Consider the following 20,991-nt stretch of genomic DNA (forward strand, 5'->3'; position numbering starts at 1 on the left):
GAGAGCCCACCACCTCCCTAAGTCATTGGTTTCACTGTCTTATTACTCTTAACATTTGGACGTTTTTCATGATAATCAGCTGAATCTGGCTTCCTGTAACTTGAGCCCATTATTCTGTGTTCTGAACTTTGGGGTGACTGAGAAGACATCCTGGCCCTCCTCTTATGAATTTCATTCCCTTGTCTGTAGAGCACAGGTCATAACTGGGGGGGGGGGGCTGTGAGTTTTCATAGCCCTCTTTCCTGTGAGATCAGTAGTCGAGGGCTGAAGGCTTGAGCAAGTTAGGCTAGGTAGAGAAGGATGTGTAATACATCTCTAACTGATGCCACAGGTCCCTTGAGACGCTTGTGCAATCACATCCCCACAGCAAAACCACCAGGTTCCACTTGCTATAGCAAGAATTGCAGTTTACAAGTGATTTCGGTTAGCAGTTTGACTGATAGTAGACAGTACTTTCCCCCATAATGGAAGCATTTTGCTGTTAGGATGATGATGTGGTCTGGGCAATGTGGTACCAGTTACACAACCCTCATGGGTAAACCACAGCATGTGGAACTTCCTTGAGTCTCAGCTGCACAGTAGTTCAGCTTTATTTTCTATTTCTTTTTATCTTTTCCCCCAAGAAACAGCCCAGCTGCTTATTAAATGCCATATATGCCCAACTGCACAGAAACGTTCCCACTTTACATCCTACCCAACCCCCCAGCAACGTGTCCAACTGCAACGTGAGAAAGGGGCTAAAAACCTGACTCTTCAGGTGAACCTCCGAGACCTGACTTCAAAGAACAGCACCAAAAGATGTAGTGGTGGTTGGCTTCAAGTCCTGGTAGTCATGGATGGCGACGATTACTCGGCTACAGGCGGAACCCTTCGCTTGTGCTCTGTTTCCCCACGGAGAACATTTAGGTTGTGACCGCGCCGTGGCCGATTGCCCCGTTGTCATGGAGATTACCCGGAAGAAGCGTACCCTCCTGAAAAGGTCCACCACGTTACTGTTTCCGGTTCTCAGAAGGATGTGACAAGAGGTAAATCGGTGTAGTGGAGGAAAGGAGCCAGAATGACTGTCCGGGAGTTGCGGGGGGAGGGAAAAGGGCGTTGGCATGCGGCCGCGGAGTGAAGTGCATAGAAACTCCTTCGCCCGCCGTTGATTCTGAGCACAGGGCAGGTCTCGACGAGGCCCCCTTAGGACGGGTGTTTTCGTGCAGCTTCAGTTGATAATGGCCACCATCTTTGTTAAAAGCCATAACAGATTTGAAGCAGAGTTCCGGTTACCTGTTTATTCAATCACACCATTTTTATCTTGCTCTTGAGCTAACAAAGCGTCCAGAGCGACTTACAGGATGAGTAGTCCAAATCACCCAAACCAGTTCTCCCCACTTTTTGTTTACTTTTTAATTTGATATCCCGCCCTTATTCCCAAAAGGAGCCCAGGGCGTTCCCTATCCTCGGGCTATTCATATCTGTGATATTAAGAGCCACTGGAGATGCAAACATACATCAAAGGACACTTCCCCCACAACTTAATCTCTGTGCCCCTTAAAAATAAAAATCACCTGTTAAACTAATGTCTGCACTTGGTGGAGTCTTGTCAGGTAACTATGTTCACAGCCCTAGGCAGTCTCTTAATACTGAAATATGTTGGAAGTGTTGGTGATGCTCGAATTATGAGAGAAGAGGTAGGGAGAGGGGCTGAATGAAAGCCGCAAGCCCCCCATCCTGGCTCCTTCCAGTTTTGGGCAAGCTTTAACCCCCATAGTCTTCTAAATACAGGAGCTTGTAAAGGTAAGGGGGTGGGGCCTTTTGTAATGTGAGGATTGAATATTGGGGTAATGACAGTGCTTTGAGAGCATTTCCTTTACACCCTAATCAAACCTGTGCCCTACATATCAGAATTGAAGGCAAAGCTCCACTCTAGCAGGCTTAAGTCTTTGTGGCTGCAATCCAATACATGTCTACTCAGAAGTAAACTCTATTGGGTTCAGTGGGACTTACTCTCAGGTAAGTGTGTATTGGATTGCAGCCTGTATCTCTTTTTCAAAAATGCAACATTTTGTAAATGTTGTGGTTGTAAAGAGCTGTCCGAGAGGTTAAATAATCCTCTGGCTGATTTTGTGAGGAGACTTTTTAAGAACATTTGACTTTTTAAATGTGAAATTATGTGAAATCTAGCTTTTCTCAATGCTATGGGAAATTAAAAGCCCTGCTTTCCTGCCTTCTCCCTTTTTGTCCTGTTGGTTTTCTTAGGAATACTTGAGATCCTGATATCTCAGCAGCGGATTTCAGATAGAATTTGGTGTTCTTAAATATTTTATAGAATCATAAAAATTGATAATACTTTGAGTTATTCTGACCAGTTAGGCTGATATAACCAGCTCATCCCACAGGGTTGTTACCAGGGAAAAATTGGGTGGGGAGAAAACCTTGTACTCCACCTTAAGCTCTGTGGAGAAAAAGAGGAATACAAATACAACCAATGAGCTAGTTAAATAATACTAAAAATATACATATATATCAGTGACCAACTGTGGATTTGATTTATGCTTTTAGGCTGCTAAGATGTCAAGTCAAAAGAAGTGTCCAGACTGTGGCTCCTTGGAAATTGTAGAGGACTCTCATTATGCTCAGAACCAGCTAGTGTGTGCAGACTGTGGCTTCATTCTGACTGAAGGGCTTCTCACAACCACATTTGCTGATGAAGAGCATTTACAAGGTGGGTCAAAAAATATAACAAGAGCGCTGTTGGATCAGGTCAGCGGCCCATCTAGTACAGCATCCTGTTCTCACAGTGGCCAGCTAGTGGGAAACCAACAAGCAGGACCTGAGTGCAAAGAGCAGTCTCCCCTCCTGCAGTTTCCAGCAACTAGTATTTGGAAGAATAGCTATACAGTTCAGAACTCTTTGTATCTTAAGTGCTGCGTTGTCCTGTGTGGAGGTGGAAGGTGCAGATATGTGTTCCAGTCTTAAGCATATTTATTTGGAAGTAAGCTCCATTGAAATCTCTGGTGCTCACTTCATATTATTATTATTAAGTTATTTATTTGATTTCTTACATTATTTATTTATTTACTTTCTTACCTGTCCTTTACCACAGGGTATTAGGCACTGGACCGCAATACCTGGTGGAACGCCTCTCCCACTATATACCTGCCCGTTCACTACGCTTGACATCGAAGGCCCTTCTCCGGGTTCCAACGCATATGGAGGCCCGGAGAGTAATAACCAGAACTAGGGCCTTCTCAGTGGTGGCCCCCGAGTTATGGAACGCCCTCCCTGATGAGATACGCCTGGCGCCTTCTTTGTTATCTTTTCGGCGCCAGGTAAAGACCTACCTCTTTGTCCAGGCATTTTAATTTTATTTTAATTTGTCTTTGTCTTGATTTTGTTTCTATATTTTACAGTGTATTGTTATCATGTTTATTGTATTTTAATCTGTTTTTACCTTTTGTACACCGCCCTGAGAGCTAGAAAGCTATAGGGCGGTTTAAAAATCTAATAAAATAAAATAAATAAAATAAATATTAGGGCAGGTTGAAGTAATTTAAAAATAAAATATTAAAAACAGTGCAAAACAACTGACAGTCACAAGAATAGATTGGGTCCTAAAATACATATAACTCCAGTTTCAAAAGCCAGGGAAAAGAAAACTATATAACAAAGTTGCCAGAGGGAATTTCGCAACTTAGGAACTGCCACAGAGAATACTCTCTCCTGGGCCACCACCTCTGAACTTCAAAGGGCCTTTTGCTTATCTTAACATCTGGGACGGTCTGTAGGGAAGGAGATGGGTTTTTTGGGACCAAAGTCATTTAGGGCTTTAAATACTAATGTGAGCACCTTGAATTGCGCTACGAAATGAACTGGCAGTCAATAGAACGATGATAGCATGTCCTGGACATGTTTTCCCTAGCCTTTTCTTGACAACTTCCTCAGGGAAGTGGGCTCCCTAGGCAGCATCTTACATTGCTGGACTTGACTGGGGTTGTACTCCCACTAAAAATTCAGGTTCACAGTTTGGGAATATGCCTGGGCTTGGATTTGTTTCTCGTTTTTCAGGTGGTGATGGTGGCAGTCAGGTGTACATTTATTTTATTTGTATATGCAATTTATATCTCACCCTATATTGTCAGGAGATCTTGAGGTTGGGTTACACAATAAAAAAAGATATGCACAATAAAATCAACCATAAAATGAGATAAACTGTATAAAACTTTACATTTGCTTTATCTGCTCCTTTTTAATTACTCTGTGTCATGACCTCCATCCCTTCCAAAAATACAAATACATTTTTGGAAGGGAAACAAACAAGCATTTCTTTCTTCTCCAGATAGTTTTAGTTTTTAGGTGCTTTTTGAAAGGAAGAATAAAGGGGAATATCTAGAAAAATGAGTTCCACATTGTTGGATCACCCCAGCAATGGCTGACATAATGGCCACATTAGAACAATCACATCTGTTTATTAAGGTGAGATGTGAACATGCCTTTTGCACCCACCCACAACCACTTTGCTCCTCCATTCACGAGAGTGGGGGGGAAAGCCAGAAAGCTGCAGTTAACTATAGCTTCCTGTTTTGTCCAGCCCTGGCTTCCAAACAAGTCAGGTCATCAACACCAGCTTTATGGCTTTATATCCTGCCTTGTTTGGAAACGATTAACCATAGTTTCCTAGTTGGGATGTTGAACTGCAGCTTCCTGGCTTATTTCTCTGCTCCTGTAGAGTGAGCAGCAAAGTGGGTGCATGAAATTCATTCATATCTCTTATTTGCCAGTATTATTAAGATAATATTTGATCATCTGAATATGGACCATTTGTGGGATAACCCAAAGAGTGGATAGTATTTGAGCAGGTATATGATTTGGAAGCAGTTCTCAAATATAGACAGGCCCCACATCATTCAAGGGTTTACAAATAGGTACATCTTTGAGCGCTCTGACCAAAGTAACATTGTTTGATGTATGTGTGTTTTCGCTCCCTAGAAGTGACATATTCACATAGTACTGGTCAGAATGAGCAGACGAGCCGCTGTGTACGGCGAGGTAAGTGTTCCACATCACTTCTATATCTTTTGAAGCTTTGTAGAAATTAATGGACTGCTGTTTGCAAGGGGTGCATCCTCTCACTTTCTAAAAGCAAAGAGGAAGTTGGTTTTAAAATTATCCCTTTGCTGGGGCAGGGCAAAAACACACCGAAACAACCTATTTTAGAGGTGCATAGAGGCCGGGCATTAGTTTGATGACCTGATCAAAATCCTAATCGATTGACAGAATGGGTAGACTTGGACCAGTCCCTGCTTTCCTTAGCCCATATGATTGTGAAAATTAAAAGGAAATACAAATTTAAAAATCGCCATCCACAGTTAAAGCCCAGCAAAGACTTTAATTTTTTTTAAAAAACACCAGTTTTCCCCAGCATCTAAGAGAAACCAAAGGAGGTTCTAGGCAAATATATTTGGGTGGGACATTCAAGTTGGCACAATCACAATTGAAAAAGTGTTGTCCATGATAGCCGCTCACCTCACTTCTGAAGATGGGGGCACCTGAAGCAGAGCTTGCTCTGTGGGTACGTTCATACATGTTGAGGGCTTGTCCTGCAGTTAGAATTGATAATGTGCATCTGGAAATATTTCTTAAGTACTGGTGTAGTATTCTCCCCCCAGGGATCATGCGTGTTCGGGATCTCTGCAAAGTTCTCCGGCTTCCTTCTCTGTTTGAAGACACTGCAGTGTCCTACTACCAGCAGGCAATCAAACATCCCTGCTTCAGTTTGGTCAGCTTGGAGAGGAAAGAGATGCTTGTGGGCTGTTGTGTCTTTGTGACTTGCCGGCAGCACAACTGGCCCCTGACCATGGGCACAGTCTGCTTGCTACTCTACGCAAACAAGGAGTTGTTTGCTCGAACCTACCTGCGCTTCTTGAAGGAACTGGCACTGGATGTACCTGCTCTGAGCTTGATGGATCTGGTGAAAACCCACCTTAACAGGTATGCTTCTCCCTGAAACGAGTTCTGAGAGTTGGCATGTAGTTGCTGAGGAAGTACATGATCTTTGCAAGAGGAATTTGCAAGTGTCATTTGGGCTATGTGGTATATTGCTGTCAGAGGTGTATTGCTGTGAAGGCAGATGATACAGCATCCTTGCTGAGGTTAAGCAGGGCTGGGTCTGATCAGTACTGGGATGGGAGATTTCCTGGGAACTCTTTGTGTGCTGCCTTGAGTTCCGTTGTGGAAGAAAGATGGGACATGAATAAATATTTGCTTAGTGTCTTACATACCCCACTTCCCTGACTCCTTGAGATTTCATCAGAGATTATTTGTGCAGTTTCAGGATTTTCTCTGCAGCCACAAGGACAGCAAACTTCCTTTCTCCGTCAGAGAATTCTCAGACTGGTGAATTCCACTTGTGCTACCAATCCATATTTGCTCAGAAATCCTGCCTGTTGTTGTTTAGTGCACAAAGTGTTCAAACAGACTTTAAAACAAGTACCAGCCCATCAGTGTCTCAAGCATAAGTTACAAATAGAGTATATTCAGCCCTGTGTAAGGAAGGATGTGTTCCTTTACTTGTCAAGTACCAACTAGCCCTTTTTGGTGTCCTTGCAAAATGCAGCCACCCCTGCCCTTTCCACCTTCCCATAATGCTTTGTCTTGCTCATAGCCCCTTCTCACTTATTTGTCTCCCCTCCACCACCACCCCAGTCACATCTCCCCAGACAGAGCGGTCTGTCTAAATGGCTTGCTCTGTTTTTCCTCTTTCCAGCTTCAAGCTTTTCCAGAATTCACCCAGCATCCCAATTAAGTTTGTGGAAGACAAGGACAAGCTGGTGGTGAGGACTATCCAGATGGTGGAGCTTGCCAGTGAGACGTGGCTGGTGACGGGCCGGCACCCCATCCCCATTGTGACAGCAGCGGCCTTCCTGGCTTGGCAGTCCCTCCGGCCTGTTGATCGCCTCACTTGCACCCTTTCTCAGTTCTGTAAGCTTGCTGGAACAGATGCTCCCCAGCCCGCCCGCCAGAGGCTGAAGGAGCTGCATAAGATCCTCCTCCAGATGGCTTCACAACTGGGCTGGTTGCGAGTACTCAAGGTGGACCGGCGGACTGTGGCAAAGTACATTGGTGACCTACTCCAGCACCGCCATGTGCTTCTGCAGGCTGCCTTCCGCATAGTGGATACTGCTGAAGACTGTGATCTAGAAAACCCAGCAGCTGCACCACCGCAGCCTGTAGACGAGAGTGCTGCAACACTTGAAGAGGCCTCCCTTTCAGGAGAGAAACGGAAATCCAGCAGCCAGCGGATTCCTTTGCTCCCGCCCTGCCTCCTGAACCCCAAAAAGAAGCTACGAACTCCTCCACTGGGCCCCGAGGACTCTGCTATCACTGGGGATGAGCCCATTTTAGACAGCGAGATAGAGCAATACATCCGGACTCCGGAAGAAAAGGAGATGTTTAGCAAGGCTCAGGCCTGCCTATGACCTTAAAGCTGCAAGTGATTCAGAGAGGCATGTAGCAAATGACAACATAGGCCCTGGCCCCTCGTGCTTGTGGCCCCAAGATGTTTACCTTGTCTTTTTAGGAGGTCCTCTCCTTGATGGGGGACTGGTGTTATAACATCATTGCCCCCTTCCGTTAGTACTAAGAAGGGTCTACGAGAACTATTAGAATGTTAACTAGACATTGTCAGCATGCTGTTTTTTTAAAAATCTTCTCTCTGTCCTAATCCTAGGGGAGGCAAGCTTGATGTGCCTCTATTACATTCCCAATCCCTGATGGAGAATGATGCTGGTAATGTTTGAATTTCATTCATATTGCAATAAGGATGAATAACCTGCCTGTGTCAAAGGGACTGTTTCCTTTTGCAATGGTAATATTTCAATCCAGTTGTAGGATTGCTTATCATCACAGAAGCTCCTGCATCCTTCAGGCATGGCTTCTTCCCACACTAATATTTGAAGGCAAGTGCGGGCGGCCTGACTAGTTGTGGTTACTGGTGGAGCCACTAACATTTGTGTTGGGAGTGTAACCACTTCAGGTGGCTAGCACATGTGATTGTTTTTCTTCATCTCTTACCAGAGAGGTGTGAGAAGGGGTCACACTGCTGTGGTTTCCATGCCATTTAGGATAGCATATGAATGGCATATAAATGGTCATGCTGTCTGTCGGTGAGATGTAGCTACTCTTGAGGAGGGGGGATAGGCCAGCTGGGGCAACAGAAACATTTTTGAGTAGGGTTAGTCTTGAGTACTTCTGGTCCTTATAGTTAGGTAAGGGAGGGCGGCGGAAAGGTGTGAAAATCAACTTGCAAGTTGTTTCAGGCATGCTTGCTTTAAACCCAGATCTGTGAAACAGTTTTGGTGTCACAAGGATCTCTTTATAAATCACGTGGAGCGTGATGGCTCTTTTACATCATACGAACATCATAAGGTGGTGAATTTGTTTGATTAATGGAGCTGTTTAGTTAATGCTGTTTTTGGTTTGGTGAGTTCCCCACCGCCAGCCTCAGCCAATTGAGGAACAAGCCTTCTAGGTCACATGATAATATTTGATTTGTTCAGTTGCTCAAATTGTTGATGGACACACAAATCCATTTATTGCTCCATTGCCACAACTCAATAAAAGCATGACTTTATAACTGCCCAGATAGTGTCGGAGCACCAGAGGAATAAGAAAGCAATAGCTAACATATTGGATGTTGCAAATCTTTTAATATATTAAACAAGAAACATCTGCTAGAAACAGTTCATTTTTATAAAATGCAAAACCCCTATTAAATGCTTTCTTTGGCACAGTCATCTCTCAAAAAAAGCTCTCTCTTCTTTGGCAAAGTTGTCTCTCAGAAAGCTTTCTCTTTTTTGTATAATATGTCATATGCTCATAATGTAAACAGACAAAAGAAGGTAATAATACAAAGCTTTTCTGATAATACTGTTTCAGTGTAGCAAGCATATATAACAAGTTTGGCATTGCCAATATCATGTGGGTTGCAGTACAGACATATAAATGATTTAGGCCTTTTTTTACATACAAAACCAAGAAGGAATTTTCATAGAGGCCAGGAAAGGAGAAGGGATGACTCTCAAGCTAAAAACAGAGGGAAGCACTTGTCAAACCGCTGTAGTTGCAAAAGAGGTGACGGAGGAGGAGGAACAGCTCTTGGAAGAGTCAGGGATTGGGAGAGATTAAGTGCTTCTTAGCCCTTTAAGGGCTACAACTCTCCATGCCAGCTCTTAGAGCCACAGTGGATCCTTGTGCTGGCCCATGGCTCACTGTGTTTGAACATGTGGCACCATATGTGGGGCCCAAAATAATCCTTGCAGCCCCTTGGAGGTAGGTTTTGGTCAGACAAGGACTTCATATGCCTGCCTATCTATATAGGAGGGCATTTGGCTTCTGCTCTGTGTTCAAAATAAAGGCTTTCTTTGTTTTTAATAAACGCTGTACAGTTGATTTCAAAAGAGTTGGTATTGTGGAGCAGTAAGAGTTTTCAGGTATACATTTGTTTCTCACTTGCAGTGCCCAGTCTTGCTTCTTCCTTGATGACTATGGTTCTGTTGTAGAGATATCTTATTCAACCGCGCCTGCCCCAGCACTCAACGTGAAATGTTTGTTCTTGGGGAAAATGAAAATCTCCCTGCACCCCCACTCCCCCAGACTTGCATTCATTGCTTGGTACTTACTATACTGAGTATGCTTTGTCTTCCAGCAGCTGCTTGTGATATAAATTGCAATAGGTGGGAAGGGGCCTGTGCGAATTTCTTGCAACCCCATTCCCAGAATGGACAAGAAGCTCCTTCAACCTCTTCTGCCTCTAAGGTTCCCTTTGTGGGAGGTGCTTTTCAATGGATTTGTCCTGTAGACGTTATGCTAGTGTTGTGGGATGCACCCACCTAGTGGGATGCTTGCATGAAAAAGGCTCACGTGACAAGCCTTCAAATGTTATGCTAGAATTGTGTGATGAGCTCATTGTAAAGTGCCTCCTAAAGTGCTCCTGAGACATGTTAAGGACACCTTACTGTGGCTCTTGGCTAACTTGCCATCTTACGGGATGCCTATGCCTTTAGGAGCTGAAAATCCCACTCTTTTCCAACACAGAATGGACATCTAACAGGCTTGAATGAAGGAAAAATAGCAGCATGGTTAGTTCCTGTACATTGGTGGCTCTCCAATGTTTGGGGGTATTGCATAAAGAATGTCAGTGATAGTGGCAGCATGTCTTCTGAAGTTAACAGGGGGGTCTTTCTAAGGGCCCATCTGTGGAATTTTCACCCCATCATCAATACCACAAATTTTAATGACACCTCCTTAGCTTCCCATATGCTTACCACCACCTCGATGCTTTAAGCCACTTTTGCACCCCATCCAGACACTTACTGACAACACTCGACACTTATTGACAACACTCATCTGACTATAATCTTGGTTTGTGGGTGTGAACAAACCCCCCCTCCTGAGTCATCTCTCTCTAAACAATGCAAGACAATGATCCTAAATAAAAGGCTGTAAGCTACTGCTATGCCTAGTCTGAAACTGTAACAAGTTGTCTTGTTTTTACTCTACAAAAATGTGGGTGTGATTTACATGAGCCAAGTGCTTTGCCACTCGTCTTTGATCGCCCACTGAAATGTTCTCTGTTCTGTTGGCCAGCATTTGAGCCAATTGCACAGTGAGTTCAGCACTGATTTAAATTAATAACAGACCTCCCACCCACCCTGTAATGTGCACTTTTCTCCAAAAATGTGAAAGTCCAGATGTTTATCAGGAACTAGAAGGGGCAGAAAAAGAAAAGAGAACTTGTTTTCCCCAAAAAGGCAGGTTTGAAGAGATGAAGGGCAGGTGTCTTGTCTCTGTAAACAACACTTTTGGTTTCTTGTTGTTCTGGAGCTGTAAGTGATTGGGGCAGTGTCAATCCTCTTAACATGGCTAGAAAAATGTCCCTGCAGTGCGTCATATAAACAAAGAAGCTATGCTTTCTTTTTCTGGCAAGCCAGGGCCTCTGCAACATACATGCCACCAAAGTGAGGTAAGTCCAGCTCAAAGCTGGTTTTCCAAACAAATATTCCCATCGGTCAGTCACTTCAGGTGCAGCTGATATTTTGCTTGTGTTTTAACTATGGCTTAAAAACAAACACTTCTGCTAGCTGTGTCTAAATATTGTCTCTATACAGCAAAGCTAAAATCGTTGCATTTTAGGGTAGGGGAGACTTTCTTGCTGTTTTGCTTTATGTGGAGGACCTCTTGTCATTTGCAGCTCAGTGTGGCCCCCAGAGGTCATCTGGCTTGTGCCTGGGTTTGTGAAACATGAAAAGGGGAGAGGAAAGATGGAGCAAAAAGCAGAGGCCTTTGCTGCCTATCAAGATGCACTTTTGGTGCAAAATGGCTTAGACCAGGTGTGAGCAGATGTCAGGCCTGCAGGCTCTACTTTGATCATACTTGGGGCGACAGATGCAAAATTATAGTTCAGTGGGTGGGGCTAATTACCTAATTGTACCTTATAGGCTATGGACTATAATGGCCTGCATATGTACTTGCAATATATCAGGAATTCCAACAACCTAATTGGGGGGGGGATTACTGTATTTTGCTGTTGCTATTAAACAATTTTGGGAGTCAAATCCCTTGCTAACATACTGAAAATCTATAATCAGAGTAGACCCACTGAAATTAGTGGACCTAAGTTTATCATGGTCATTAATTTCAATGGGTCAACTCTGAGTAAAAGTTTGTTGACAACAACCCATTGTTTCCTGTGTGAAGTGATATTTATTTATTTGTATGGAAGACCATTTAGACCAAAGAGCTTCACCTGCAGATTGGTAGAACCCTAACACCAGTGAGCTAGCTGATGAATTAACTAGAGGAGAATGGAATGAAAGACATATGTGAGAACCATGCACATGATAATGCCTCTGCCTTACTACACAGGAGTATGAATACTGAGTGAGACCATTGGTCCATCTAGCTCAGTATTGTCCACTCTGACTGGCAGCTCTCCAGGATTTCAGGCAGGACTCTCAGCCCTACCTGGAGATGCTGGGGATTGAACCTGGGACCTTCTGCATGCAAGGTGGATGCTCTACCACCGAGTTACGGCCCTTCCCCACCTTCAATTCTTTTAAAAATGACCATCTGTCTCTAGCTTTGGAGCCGTGTCAAAACAACCCCAGAATCAATTTGTTTCATTTACTGAATCAAAGACAAGGCACAGCATAGCCATGTGAACTGGCCCTGAGCTGAGTAGGAGGGAACAGAGAAAGCTCCTATGCGCACCCTTGATTGCTTTAACATAAAGTGTGTATGCACCTCCATTGGATAGCAATTTTGCCTATACATATGTACACATGATGCTAGAAATTTCAGCTTATAAACACTGCCTTCCTTGGTATGTTATACAAAAAGCACCTAGGATCTAAGTGGCATGCAGAAGGGATATAAAACAGATTGCGACACTCAAGAACAAATGATTGTCTTTCGCCTTACAAAATTAGCACCTCTGCTTGTCCTGCGGAGATGGGAAAAGATCCCCTGGAACGTAGAACAGCAGAGCACAAGATAGCAGAGATGGAAAAGTGCACTGTGTGGTTCCTATGATGCGGCACACATACAATCTCCCTCCCTTACCCCTGGAGCGTCAGGTGACCCTTCCTCTCTTACTGTGGGGCAAGCAGCCTGGCAAGGAACATGATAGTTCCTGCCAGTGCTGACCAAGCCCCATATAGTGCACAACATCAGTCTGCAGGTTGTATGGGCAGACACTGGCAGCAAGATGCCTAACCCTTGCAGCTTCCTGCCTGAGGCTAGGAGGGGGAAACCCGCTCCAAAACTCCAGCCACGTGGCCCTTGGACCCCTTCCCTACACCGTTGTCTCGCTCTTCCAGAGACCCGTTTTCATACCAGCTGCACTGTCAGCGCCAGTGAGGTTTATATCATACTTGCTGCCCTTCAGTCCCCCATTCTGATTGGCCACATTAAGCGGAAAGGATCGCCTCTTAGTCTCTTTGTCCGTGGTGGCATTGGCCTGGGGCTTGAGGTTGTCTCTGCTGGCACTTTTCCTCTGGTCTCGGCTGAAGTCTGCCACCTGATGGCCACCACTGCCATCACTCAAGTCGGACTGCATCAGGGCAAACTCCAGGCTTGGAACCACCCCCGGACGCCGATTGTTCAAAGGGCTGTTCCGGCTGCTTTGGTAACTCTCTGAGTGGCTGGTGTGGAGGCTCCCGCTCTCGCTGGTGGGGTGCTCCGAGGAAGGCCCCCGCAGCGCCTTCAGACGCTGGTGCTTCCCTTCTCGATACTTAGTCCTGCTTTTATGGTGCCTGCTTCGCCCATGTAGATTGTTGGCGTACCTGGCTGGGGGAGTATTCTTGCTGTTGGAAGGCTCAGCGTCCTCATAGCAGGTGGTTGGCGGAGGGCTGCCATCTGCCTGGCCAAGGGCCACTTGTAAATTGTTGAGTTTACAGGGCTCCGGGGCCGAATTGCTGCTGCTGGGGGAGGAGGATGACTTCATGGACTGAGCCACCTCGGGGTTGCAGCCAATGAAGACTTGGGAGCTGTCTTCCACCCCCATGCCAGGGTGCACATAGGCTTGCATGGGTAAAGCATTCCTGTAAGATGGGCAGCAGGCAAACCACGAGCTCTGCACATCTCTGCGGCGAGCACAGTGGTGGGCAAAGATGAACAGCCCCAGTGCCACGGCTGTGACTCCATAGAGGCAGCTGAAGACAACCTTTAGAAGGAACCAGCGCTGGGACACAGCCATGGCCCCAAATGTCCACAGAGTAATGTACAGAAAATGGGTGATGACTACAGCCCAGAACTGTACCCCTAGGGAATAAACACCGTCAGCATCAACACTGTGTGGAGTGGAATTCAGCATGACTGAGATGGATCCTGAGTCGGTTAAAAGGTTGCTGCTGCCGCCCAGGCGCTGCCGCCTTTCCAGGGGCTTGGGAATCTCTTTCGGGTTCTTGGCTTGGCACTGCAAACTGATTCCAGCACACATGAAATAAATCCAAGTGATGAGCAGAATGAAAGCCACAGGCACGTAGAATGCCCCAATGCTCGGCCGACAAGCCAGCCAGCAGCTGCAGGGGAATGGGGCAGGGAGGAAAAAAAGGTTCAGCAAAACTATTAGTGCTTGCTCCAGCCCAGGGCTTGCAGTAATTAGAAGAACTTTCACGAACAGGAAAAAAACCTTGCGGTTTAAGAACATACCTATAACCAACAGATATTTCTGTCAAACATTAAAAAGCAAGGAAATTGGGCAGCTACAGTGAATGTACCAGGGGAGCAGGAGACCTGACCTCCTCTCCGAGATATTGTACTGCCCTACACATTTGTCAAAATGCAAACACAATTTGGGCTGGTCTTTCACAGACCAATCCACTTCCTGTGTAGCTTGGAAGAATTTGATAACATGTGCCTCTAAGGATATGGAGGAAGGGAGGGGAGCGGAAGGGGAGAGGGGAAGAAGGGGATTGGAAGGGAGAGGGGAGGGGATAGGAGAGAGGAGGAGGGGAGGGCAGGTTTGATCATTTGTATTCTTTTTGAGTTCAATGGGATTTACTCCTGTGCAATCATGCTTAGGATAGGTGAAACTGACCTGGGGGAGGGCAGGAAGAGGAGGGGAAGGGAGGAAGGGGGAGGGGATTGGGTGGGCGGGGATTGGGCAGAAGATAGCCCCTTTCGTTTCCAAAAGGAAAACATTGTGAACAGTATCATTGTTTTTCAGGATTTCCCCCACCTTTTTATTCTAAATCAGGCACATGTAGCCTCCCACCCAAATTTAAACCAAAGCTGTCCCCGGCCACATCCACACCAGACCTTTATTTCACTTTAGACAGTCATGGTTTCCCCCAAGGAATCCTGGGAAGTGTAGCTAGTAAAGTGTGCTGAGAGTTGGTAGGAGATGCCCTGTTCCCCTCACAGAGCTTCAATCAAAGCAGCTGACTGTCAAACCACTCTGGCCACACTGGAGCTCTCCCAGGAGAATAGGAGTCTCCTATCAGCACCCTTCACAAACTACACTTCCCAGGATTCTTTGGAGAAAGCTTGTCTAAAGTGAGATAAAGGTCTGGCATGAGTGTGGCCCCTGATTAGCCAAGCCAAGCAGCTGTGAGTCTGGCTTTTAAAACACTGACAGTTGGTTCTTACTGAGCATGCCCAGGCTTATCATTGACTTCAAGGCTAAATTTCTTAAATTAATTAAAAATTGGCCAGACATTTTTTTAACTTTTAAACTGCACAAGATGAAGGTCAGAGTACAGGGGAAGGTCAGCAATAGGATTATGGATGGCTTTAAAAGAGGATTAGACGAATTCATAGAAGACAAGGGTATCAGTGGCTACTAAACTTGATGACTATGTTCTATCTCAGGGCTGTGGAGTCAGAGTCGTGGAGTCAGAAGCAATTTTGGGTGGAGTCGGAGTCGGTAGAAATGTACCGACTCCGACTTCAAAATAAAATTAATAATTTATCTTTTTTTGTTTTAATGTATTTTAAGGTCTTTTTATGATGTCTTAAAGTGTTTTTAGCATTTTTGTTTGCCGCCCTGGGTTCCTGTTGGGAGGAAGGGCGGGATATAAATCAAATAATAAATAAATAAATAATTTGCCATTTATGAAGGAGTCTGAGTTGGACAGTAGAAAAATAGAGGAGTCGGAGTCGAAGGTTTGATGTACCGACTCCACAGCTCTGCTCTGTGAACATGGCTGATTTTTAATTAATTTCAACAAATTATGAGAACTCTGACAAAAAAGTCCAGCAGGGGTCTTTTTTCTCTCTCTCTTTTTACACTTTGAACTCTCGATTCTCTCTGACTGTTTTGTGTATTGCCATGAAAATTTAGAGGGTTGTTAAGCAAGCTTTTCTGAGTTCAGGACAATAAGTTTTGTAAAGTTTTGTTTTGAAACGAAGTTATGGGAAGCATCAGAATGGCATGGGGGGTATTTTCAATTTAACACTGCGGAATGCGAAAAATCCACGCTGGCTATAGATACAGCCATTCTCGTGGCTGTATAATAAGACAAGTCCTGCTAGAGCAAACCAAAGGGCTGTCACACCAGTAGAGATCCTGCGCCCTTCCAGCTGTTGCTGGCCTACAATGCTCATCATCCCTGTCTACTGGCCACGCTGGCTGCGGCTGATGAGAGGTGGGAGTCCAACAACATCTGGAGGGCAACAGCAGAGGTGGGGAACATTTTTGGCCGGGTGGTCCAGATCTTTCTCTCCCCCCACTAGTCAGTCATCTGATGTCATGATGATGTCAAGTGACCAGTAGTTTGGCAGACCTGCCCACCTATTGAAGTTGCTCGGCAGGGGTGGGGATCTGCTTTTTGCCAGGGCATTTCCCCCAGGAAGCATTGAGTAGGTTTGAATCCTCTGTTCACCAGCTGATGAGCAGAAGACACAGTCCTGTTGGCTGCAGGGGTCTGCTTTACCAGTGACATCAGCTGATGGACAGGTGGCTGTGGTCTGGGGAAAATGGCCTTGTGGGCCAACTTGGGCCCCGGGTGGGCCAGGACTGGCCTATGGGCTAGGGCAGCCTTTCCAAACGGTGTGCCTCCAGATGTTGTTGGACCACAACTCCCATCAGCCTCAGCCATTGGCAATGCTGGCTGAGGCTGATGGGAGTTGTGGTCCAACAACATCTGGAAGCAGACCGTTTGGAAAGGCTGGGCTAGGGGTTTCCCACCTCTGGTCTATCTAGTCCAGCATTCTGCTTCACACAGTGGCCATCTCAATACCTCTGGACATCCACAAGCAGAACATGAAGGCAACAGCCCTTTCCCACTACTGAAACCCCACCAACTAATATTCAGTGGTACATTGCCTCTGAACAGGAATATTCTCCACACAGGCACCGTAACGAAGAAAGGTAAAGTATGGTAAATTTGACAGAGGGCAAGCAAATAAGATTGACGTCTTCAGTTAATTCTAAGGTGCTGATTGGGGCTGCCCCTAACAACGATGCTATTTTTTCAGATGCCATTACATAGATCTAGTACTGAGGAAGCGCAGGAGACTGAGGCTAAAATGCAATGGACACATTTCCTCCTTTCTGTCACTGTATATCTGCGGGGAGGGCTATGTGAAGGGATTTCTGTTTCCTCAATGAGGCAGGTTATGGGCCAAGCGCCACATGCCTTTTAATCAGGTAGTTTGGCCCATGAGTGCAAGCATTTTCTTTCACAAATTGCCAGCAGGGCCTGAGATCTGGATTGGGAATCCTGGTGTGAAGGGCATGGGGACTTTAACCCTTTTCGTCTCCCCCCAAATGTAGCCCAAGGGTCATCCAAAACCAGGAACTGGCATTTGCACTATGCTTCCATTCTTGTGAGTCCTGTTCATAAAATGGTGTCACAACATACGAGGCCTTAACCTACAAAGCGAGTGTTGGGATTACTTACTAGGAGTCATGATCCCCATAATTGTGGATATTGACTGCTGCTGTAATCCCACAGATGATGAGAGGGATCCCACCAGCAATCAGGTAGAATCTGAAATGCAAATAAAACCACTATTGCAGAACTCATCTCTTGGATATGAGAACTATACTTCAGAAAGCCTTCCATGCCATAGAGACAAAGAATAAGTCCCCCTCCATGTTTGAAAAGGGGTAATCTACCCATTGAAGGCACCGCATAAGAAGAGCTGGTCAGTGGCTCATCTAGTCAGCATCGTGTTCTCACAATGGTCATCCTGATGTCTATGGGAAGCCCGCACGCAGGATCTGAGTACAACAGCACTCTCTCCACTTCTGATTCCCAGCAAGTGGCATTCAGAGGCAGACTACCTCTGATAGCAGAGGGAGAACATAGCCATTGTGGCTAACCCTCTCCCCTCCTGCGGTTTCCAGCAACTGGTATTCATAAGCATACTGCCTCTAGCAGTGGAGGGAGAATGTAGCCATCATGGTTAGTATCCTCCTGCACTCAGCTCTTGGAATCCTGGCTTCTTCTGTAGCCCAGGATAAACCCACGGGGTCACAACAGCCCCACCCTGCAACCTAAAGCTCCTTCCCAACAAGACCCTGTCCTTCCTTCTTCCTTGGTACCGTAGCATTGGGCGTGGAGGTGGCTGGGGGGCTTCCCCTTCCTGTTGTTGTGGTGCCTTCCACGTGGACTCCTTGTAGATCACTCGCACCAGCACCACCATCCACAGAAGAGTAGACAGGGAAGAGTAGTGGAGAATGATACCAACCTGTAAAGGGGAAAAGCAGACTTACTGAAGAGACGTTGAATATCTCCTGGGATTGACTGCCCTCAAGGGCCAGGGAATGCTTGACATCTGAGACAGAATGCCCCATGGCAACAACACTCCCGAGAATGTTGCTGAGAACAATGCTACATCTTAGGTCAGCCTTTCCCAACCAGTGTGCCTCCAGATGTTGTTGGATCACAATTCCCATCTTTCCTGACCATTGGCAATGCTGGCTGAGGCTGACGGGAGTTGTAGTCCAACAACATCTGGAGACACACTGGTTGGAAAAGGCTGTCTTAGGTGTACCACTGGAAATAGGATTGCTGCTTAAGGTCTGTGTGTGAGGAAACTGTAGGAACAGTGTCAGGCACGCGGGGACCTGGAGGTCTTCCTCACCATACTCACCGCTTGGCAGATGACCACATAGTTGGTAAGGGTGATGCCGCCTGCAAACACAGCCGACGTCATGGCGATGTGAAAGCAGAGATTGAGCAGCATGTGCCAGCACTTCCGTGAGATGTGAATGGTGCTGAAAAACAGACCCAGAGGAACATGGATAAGAGGGCTAGGGAGGTACTTGTAGGCCAGCGGTGGCTGGTGACCAATGGGACTGGTAGGGCGGAAGGCACGCAGCCGAAACAGCAGGCAGAGTCGGAGCCAATGACAGGCAGAGCAACTAATTCTAATTTTGTCCCCACCCTCTTGCCTGCTGAGCTCTACAAGACTGAGGAGGAGGAAGTTGATAGGCACTGCCACCTCCTGGACTGGTTGGAAGTAAGAAGGCAGGCTGGTGGGGGCTGGTTGAGGACAGACAGAGGTTGGTGGGGCAGTGCTCCATTCGCCCTAATGGGCCAGTCTTCACGGGGTAGGAGACATGCTTCGCATACAGAAGAAGCCAGAATTCAACCCCTGTCATCCCCAGTTCAAAGGTTCAGATAGTAGGCCAGGGATAGGGAACCTTTTCAGCCCAAAGGCCACATCCTTCGTGGGCAACCTTTTAGGTGCCAGGAGCAAAAGTGGGCAGAACAACAGGTGCGTACAGTAGGCGACATTCCAGCCACATAGAAGACCAGGTTTACACACACACATTAATATATGGTAGGGATGGAGAATTCCGCCCAAATTGGATTTTTTTAAAAAATCTGCCTGTCTGTTCTCTTTGCGGACTGATCCTGAAGGCATCGAATTTCCGCTTTATTTTCTGACACCAAATTGAATATCGTTAAAGGGTTAATACTACAGAGATTAACTGGAAATCTAGAGCAGCTCACACTAAGGAGACACTCTAGGATTGCCTGCTAATTTCTCTAGTATCAACTCTCCTTCCTCCTTTAAAAAAGCGAATCTAAAAGGAAGGGGGAGAAGCCGCAAGCTGCAAGAGAAGCTGCACGCAGCATGGCCTCTCTGCAGCCTTCTCAGAGGAGAATGAGGGATGCCAGATCGCCCATGGAGCTGTGGATCTGCCTCCCCAGTCCAGGCTATAGCATTCTCTGCCCTTTCCAATACTGCGGAGGTGGTCGGGGGGGGGATTGGGATTTGAGATAGCCTGCACCAAAATTAAACCAGAACTATCACTAGAAGCTAAAATGATGAAGCTGAGGCTATCATACTTTGGATGCATAATGAGAAGACAGGATTCACTAGAAAAGACAACAATGCTGGGAAAAACAGAAGGGAGTAGAAAAAGAGGACGGCCAAACAAGAGATGGATTGATTCCATGAAGGAAGCCACAGACCTGAACTTACAAGATCTGAACAGGGTAGTTCATGACAGATGCTATTAGAGGTCACCGATTCATAGGGTCGCCATAAGTCGTAATCGACTTGAAGGCATGTAACAACAAAGCACCGCTGCAAGGAGCCCAGCAAAGCCAGCGGTAAGGTGGGAACAGGAGGGAGGGGAAGGCATGAGGTCCCAAACCTCCATTCCCTCACAAGTTCAGAATGCATAACCCTCTGGTACCTGGTTCTATATTGGACCAGAACAAAACAGAAGTTTGTGGGGAAAAGGCAAGTTGAAATGGAATTTCTTTCCATTTCAATGGAATGTAAGTGGATCGGGCCCAGCTAGCGGATCCTAACCCTAATATGTGGCAGACTGCATTGGCAGAAAAACTCACCAACAGCCTAAAGAACGTTAGAGGACATAAGAGCAACTTTGATGTGATTTGGTTCAGTTTCATTTCCTGTGTGAACAAATCAAACTCTACTCCAAGACCTCCGATGATGTATGGCACCCTTTGGAAGGGCACGCTCAACTAGTGAAAGCAAATACACTGCAAAGACTAACAAATTTGTCAGCCAAATAACTGTGTGGATTTGTGTTTTTTAAAAAAATTTAGTCGAATGCTACATATTTGTTTGTTCTGAAAAATGAATAAAAACAGGTGGTTGGTTTTTTTTAAAGAATTATGTAACTCTTCATCCAGTCAAGCAAGAGCCATTATTGCCATTCAAGGACAAAATCCAGCCTGACAAAAGCATTCAAGGAGGGCAATGAGCAGGGCCAGTAAGGGGCATAACCTAGAAAAGAGGATGTGTAGCCTGGGGAGAGTTTCAAGGGCCAGATAGGAGAGTCTCGAGGTTCTCCCACCCCTGCAGAAGGTGATGCAAAAGACCTCCTACCTGAACCCTGGAGAGCTGCTGCCAGTCAGAGCAAACAATATTAGGATAGATGGACAAATACTCTGACCAGGTATAAGGCATCTCTGGGGTTTCAGAGAGAGGTCTTTCCCAGCCTTATCTGGACAAGCCAGGAATTAAACTCGGGACTTTCTTAATACAAAGCATGCAGTCCACCAGTGAGCT

At 45.9% G+C, this 20,991-nt stretch overlaps 2 protein-coding genes across 7 annotated transcripts in view; one reads left to right on the forward strand and one right to left on the reverse strand.

Annotated features, from left to right (window-relative positions):
* The first annotated feature begins 923 nt into the window (after positions 1-923).
* BRF2 (BRF2 RNA polymerase III transcription initiation factor subunit) lies at positions 924-8,776 on the forward strand. 6 transcript variants are annotated; one of them, XM_061593481.1, is made up of 5 exons: positions 924-1,025; positions 2,548-2,710; positions 4,975-5,034; positions 5,655-5,976; positions 6,752-8,776. In XM_061593481.1, exons 2-5 carry the CDS (start codon positions 2,557-2,559, stop codon positions 7,461-7,463), a joined length of 1,248 nt encoding a protein of 415 aa, XP_061449465.1. In that variant the 5' UTR covers positions 924-1,025; positions 2,548-2,556; the 3' UTR covers positions 7,464-8,776. The 6 variants fall into 6 exon arrangements, with proteins under 6 accessions (XP_061449465.1, XP_061449466.1, XP_061449467.1 ...); XM_061593482.1 differs by lacking the exon at positions 924-1,025 and adding an exon at positions 1,034-1,592; XM_061593483.1 differs by lacking the exon at positions 924-1,025 and adding an exon at positions 1,654-1,782.
* The window catches only part of ADGRA2 (adhesion G protein-coupled receptor A2), a 139,835-nt gene continuing 127,465 nt past the window's right edge, over positions 8,622-20,991 (reverse strand). The window contains exons 16-19 of the mRNA XM_061593480.1: positions 18,589-18,712; positions 18,038-18,183; positions 17,391-17,480; positions 8,622-14,066 (exon numbers count right to left, since the gene is read on the reverse strand). Coding sequence (XP_061449464.1) covers positions 12,839-14,066; positions 17,391-17,480; positions 18,038-18,183; positions 18,589-18,712 — 1,588 coding nt within the window. The 3' untranslated portion in view covers positions 8,622-12,838. The remainder of the gene's footprint in view (positions 14,067-17,390; positions 17,481-18,037; positions 18,184-18,588; positions 18,713-20,991) is intronic.

Source organism: Rhineura floridana, chromosome 12 (assembly GCF_030035675.1).
Source record: "Rhineura floridana isolate rRhiFlo1 chromosome 12, rRhiFlo1.hap2, whole genome shotgun sequence".
Lineage (NCBI taxonomy): Eukaryota > Metazoa > Chordata > Lepidosauria > Squamata > Rhineuridae > Rhineura > Rhineura floridana.

What these genes read in the sequence shown, in the direction of transcription:
- BRF2 (XM_061593481.1), top strand. Translation starts at nt 2,557, where the DNA reads ATGTCAAGTCAAAAGAAGTGTCCAGACTGTGGCTCCTTGGAAATTGTA. An exon ending in TGATGAAGAGCATTTACAAG is followed by an intron (nt 2,711 to 4,974) that starts GTGGGTCAAAAA and finishes TTCGCTCCCTAG; the next exon opens with AAGTGACATATTCACATAGT. An exon ending in GAGCCGCTGTGTACGGCGAG is followed by an intron (nt 5,035 to 5,654) that starts GTAAGTGTTCCA and finishes TTCTCCCCCCAG; the next exon opens with GGATCATGCGTGTTCGGGAT.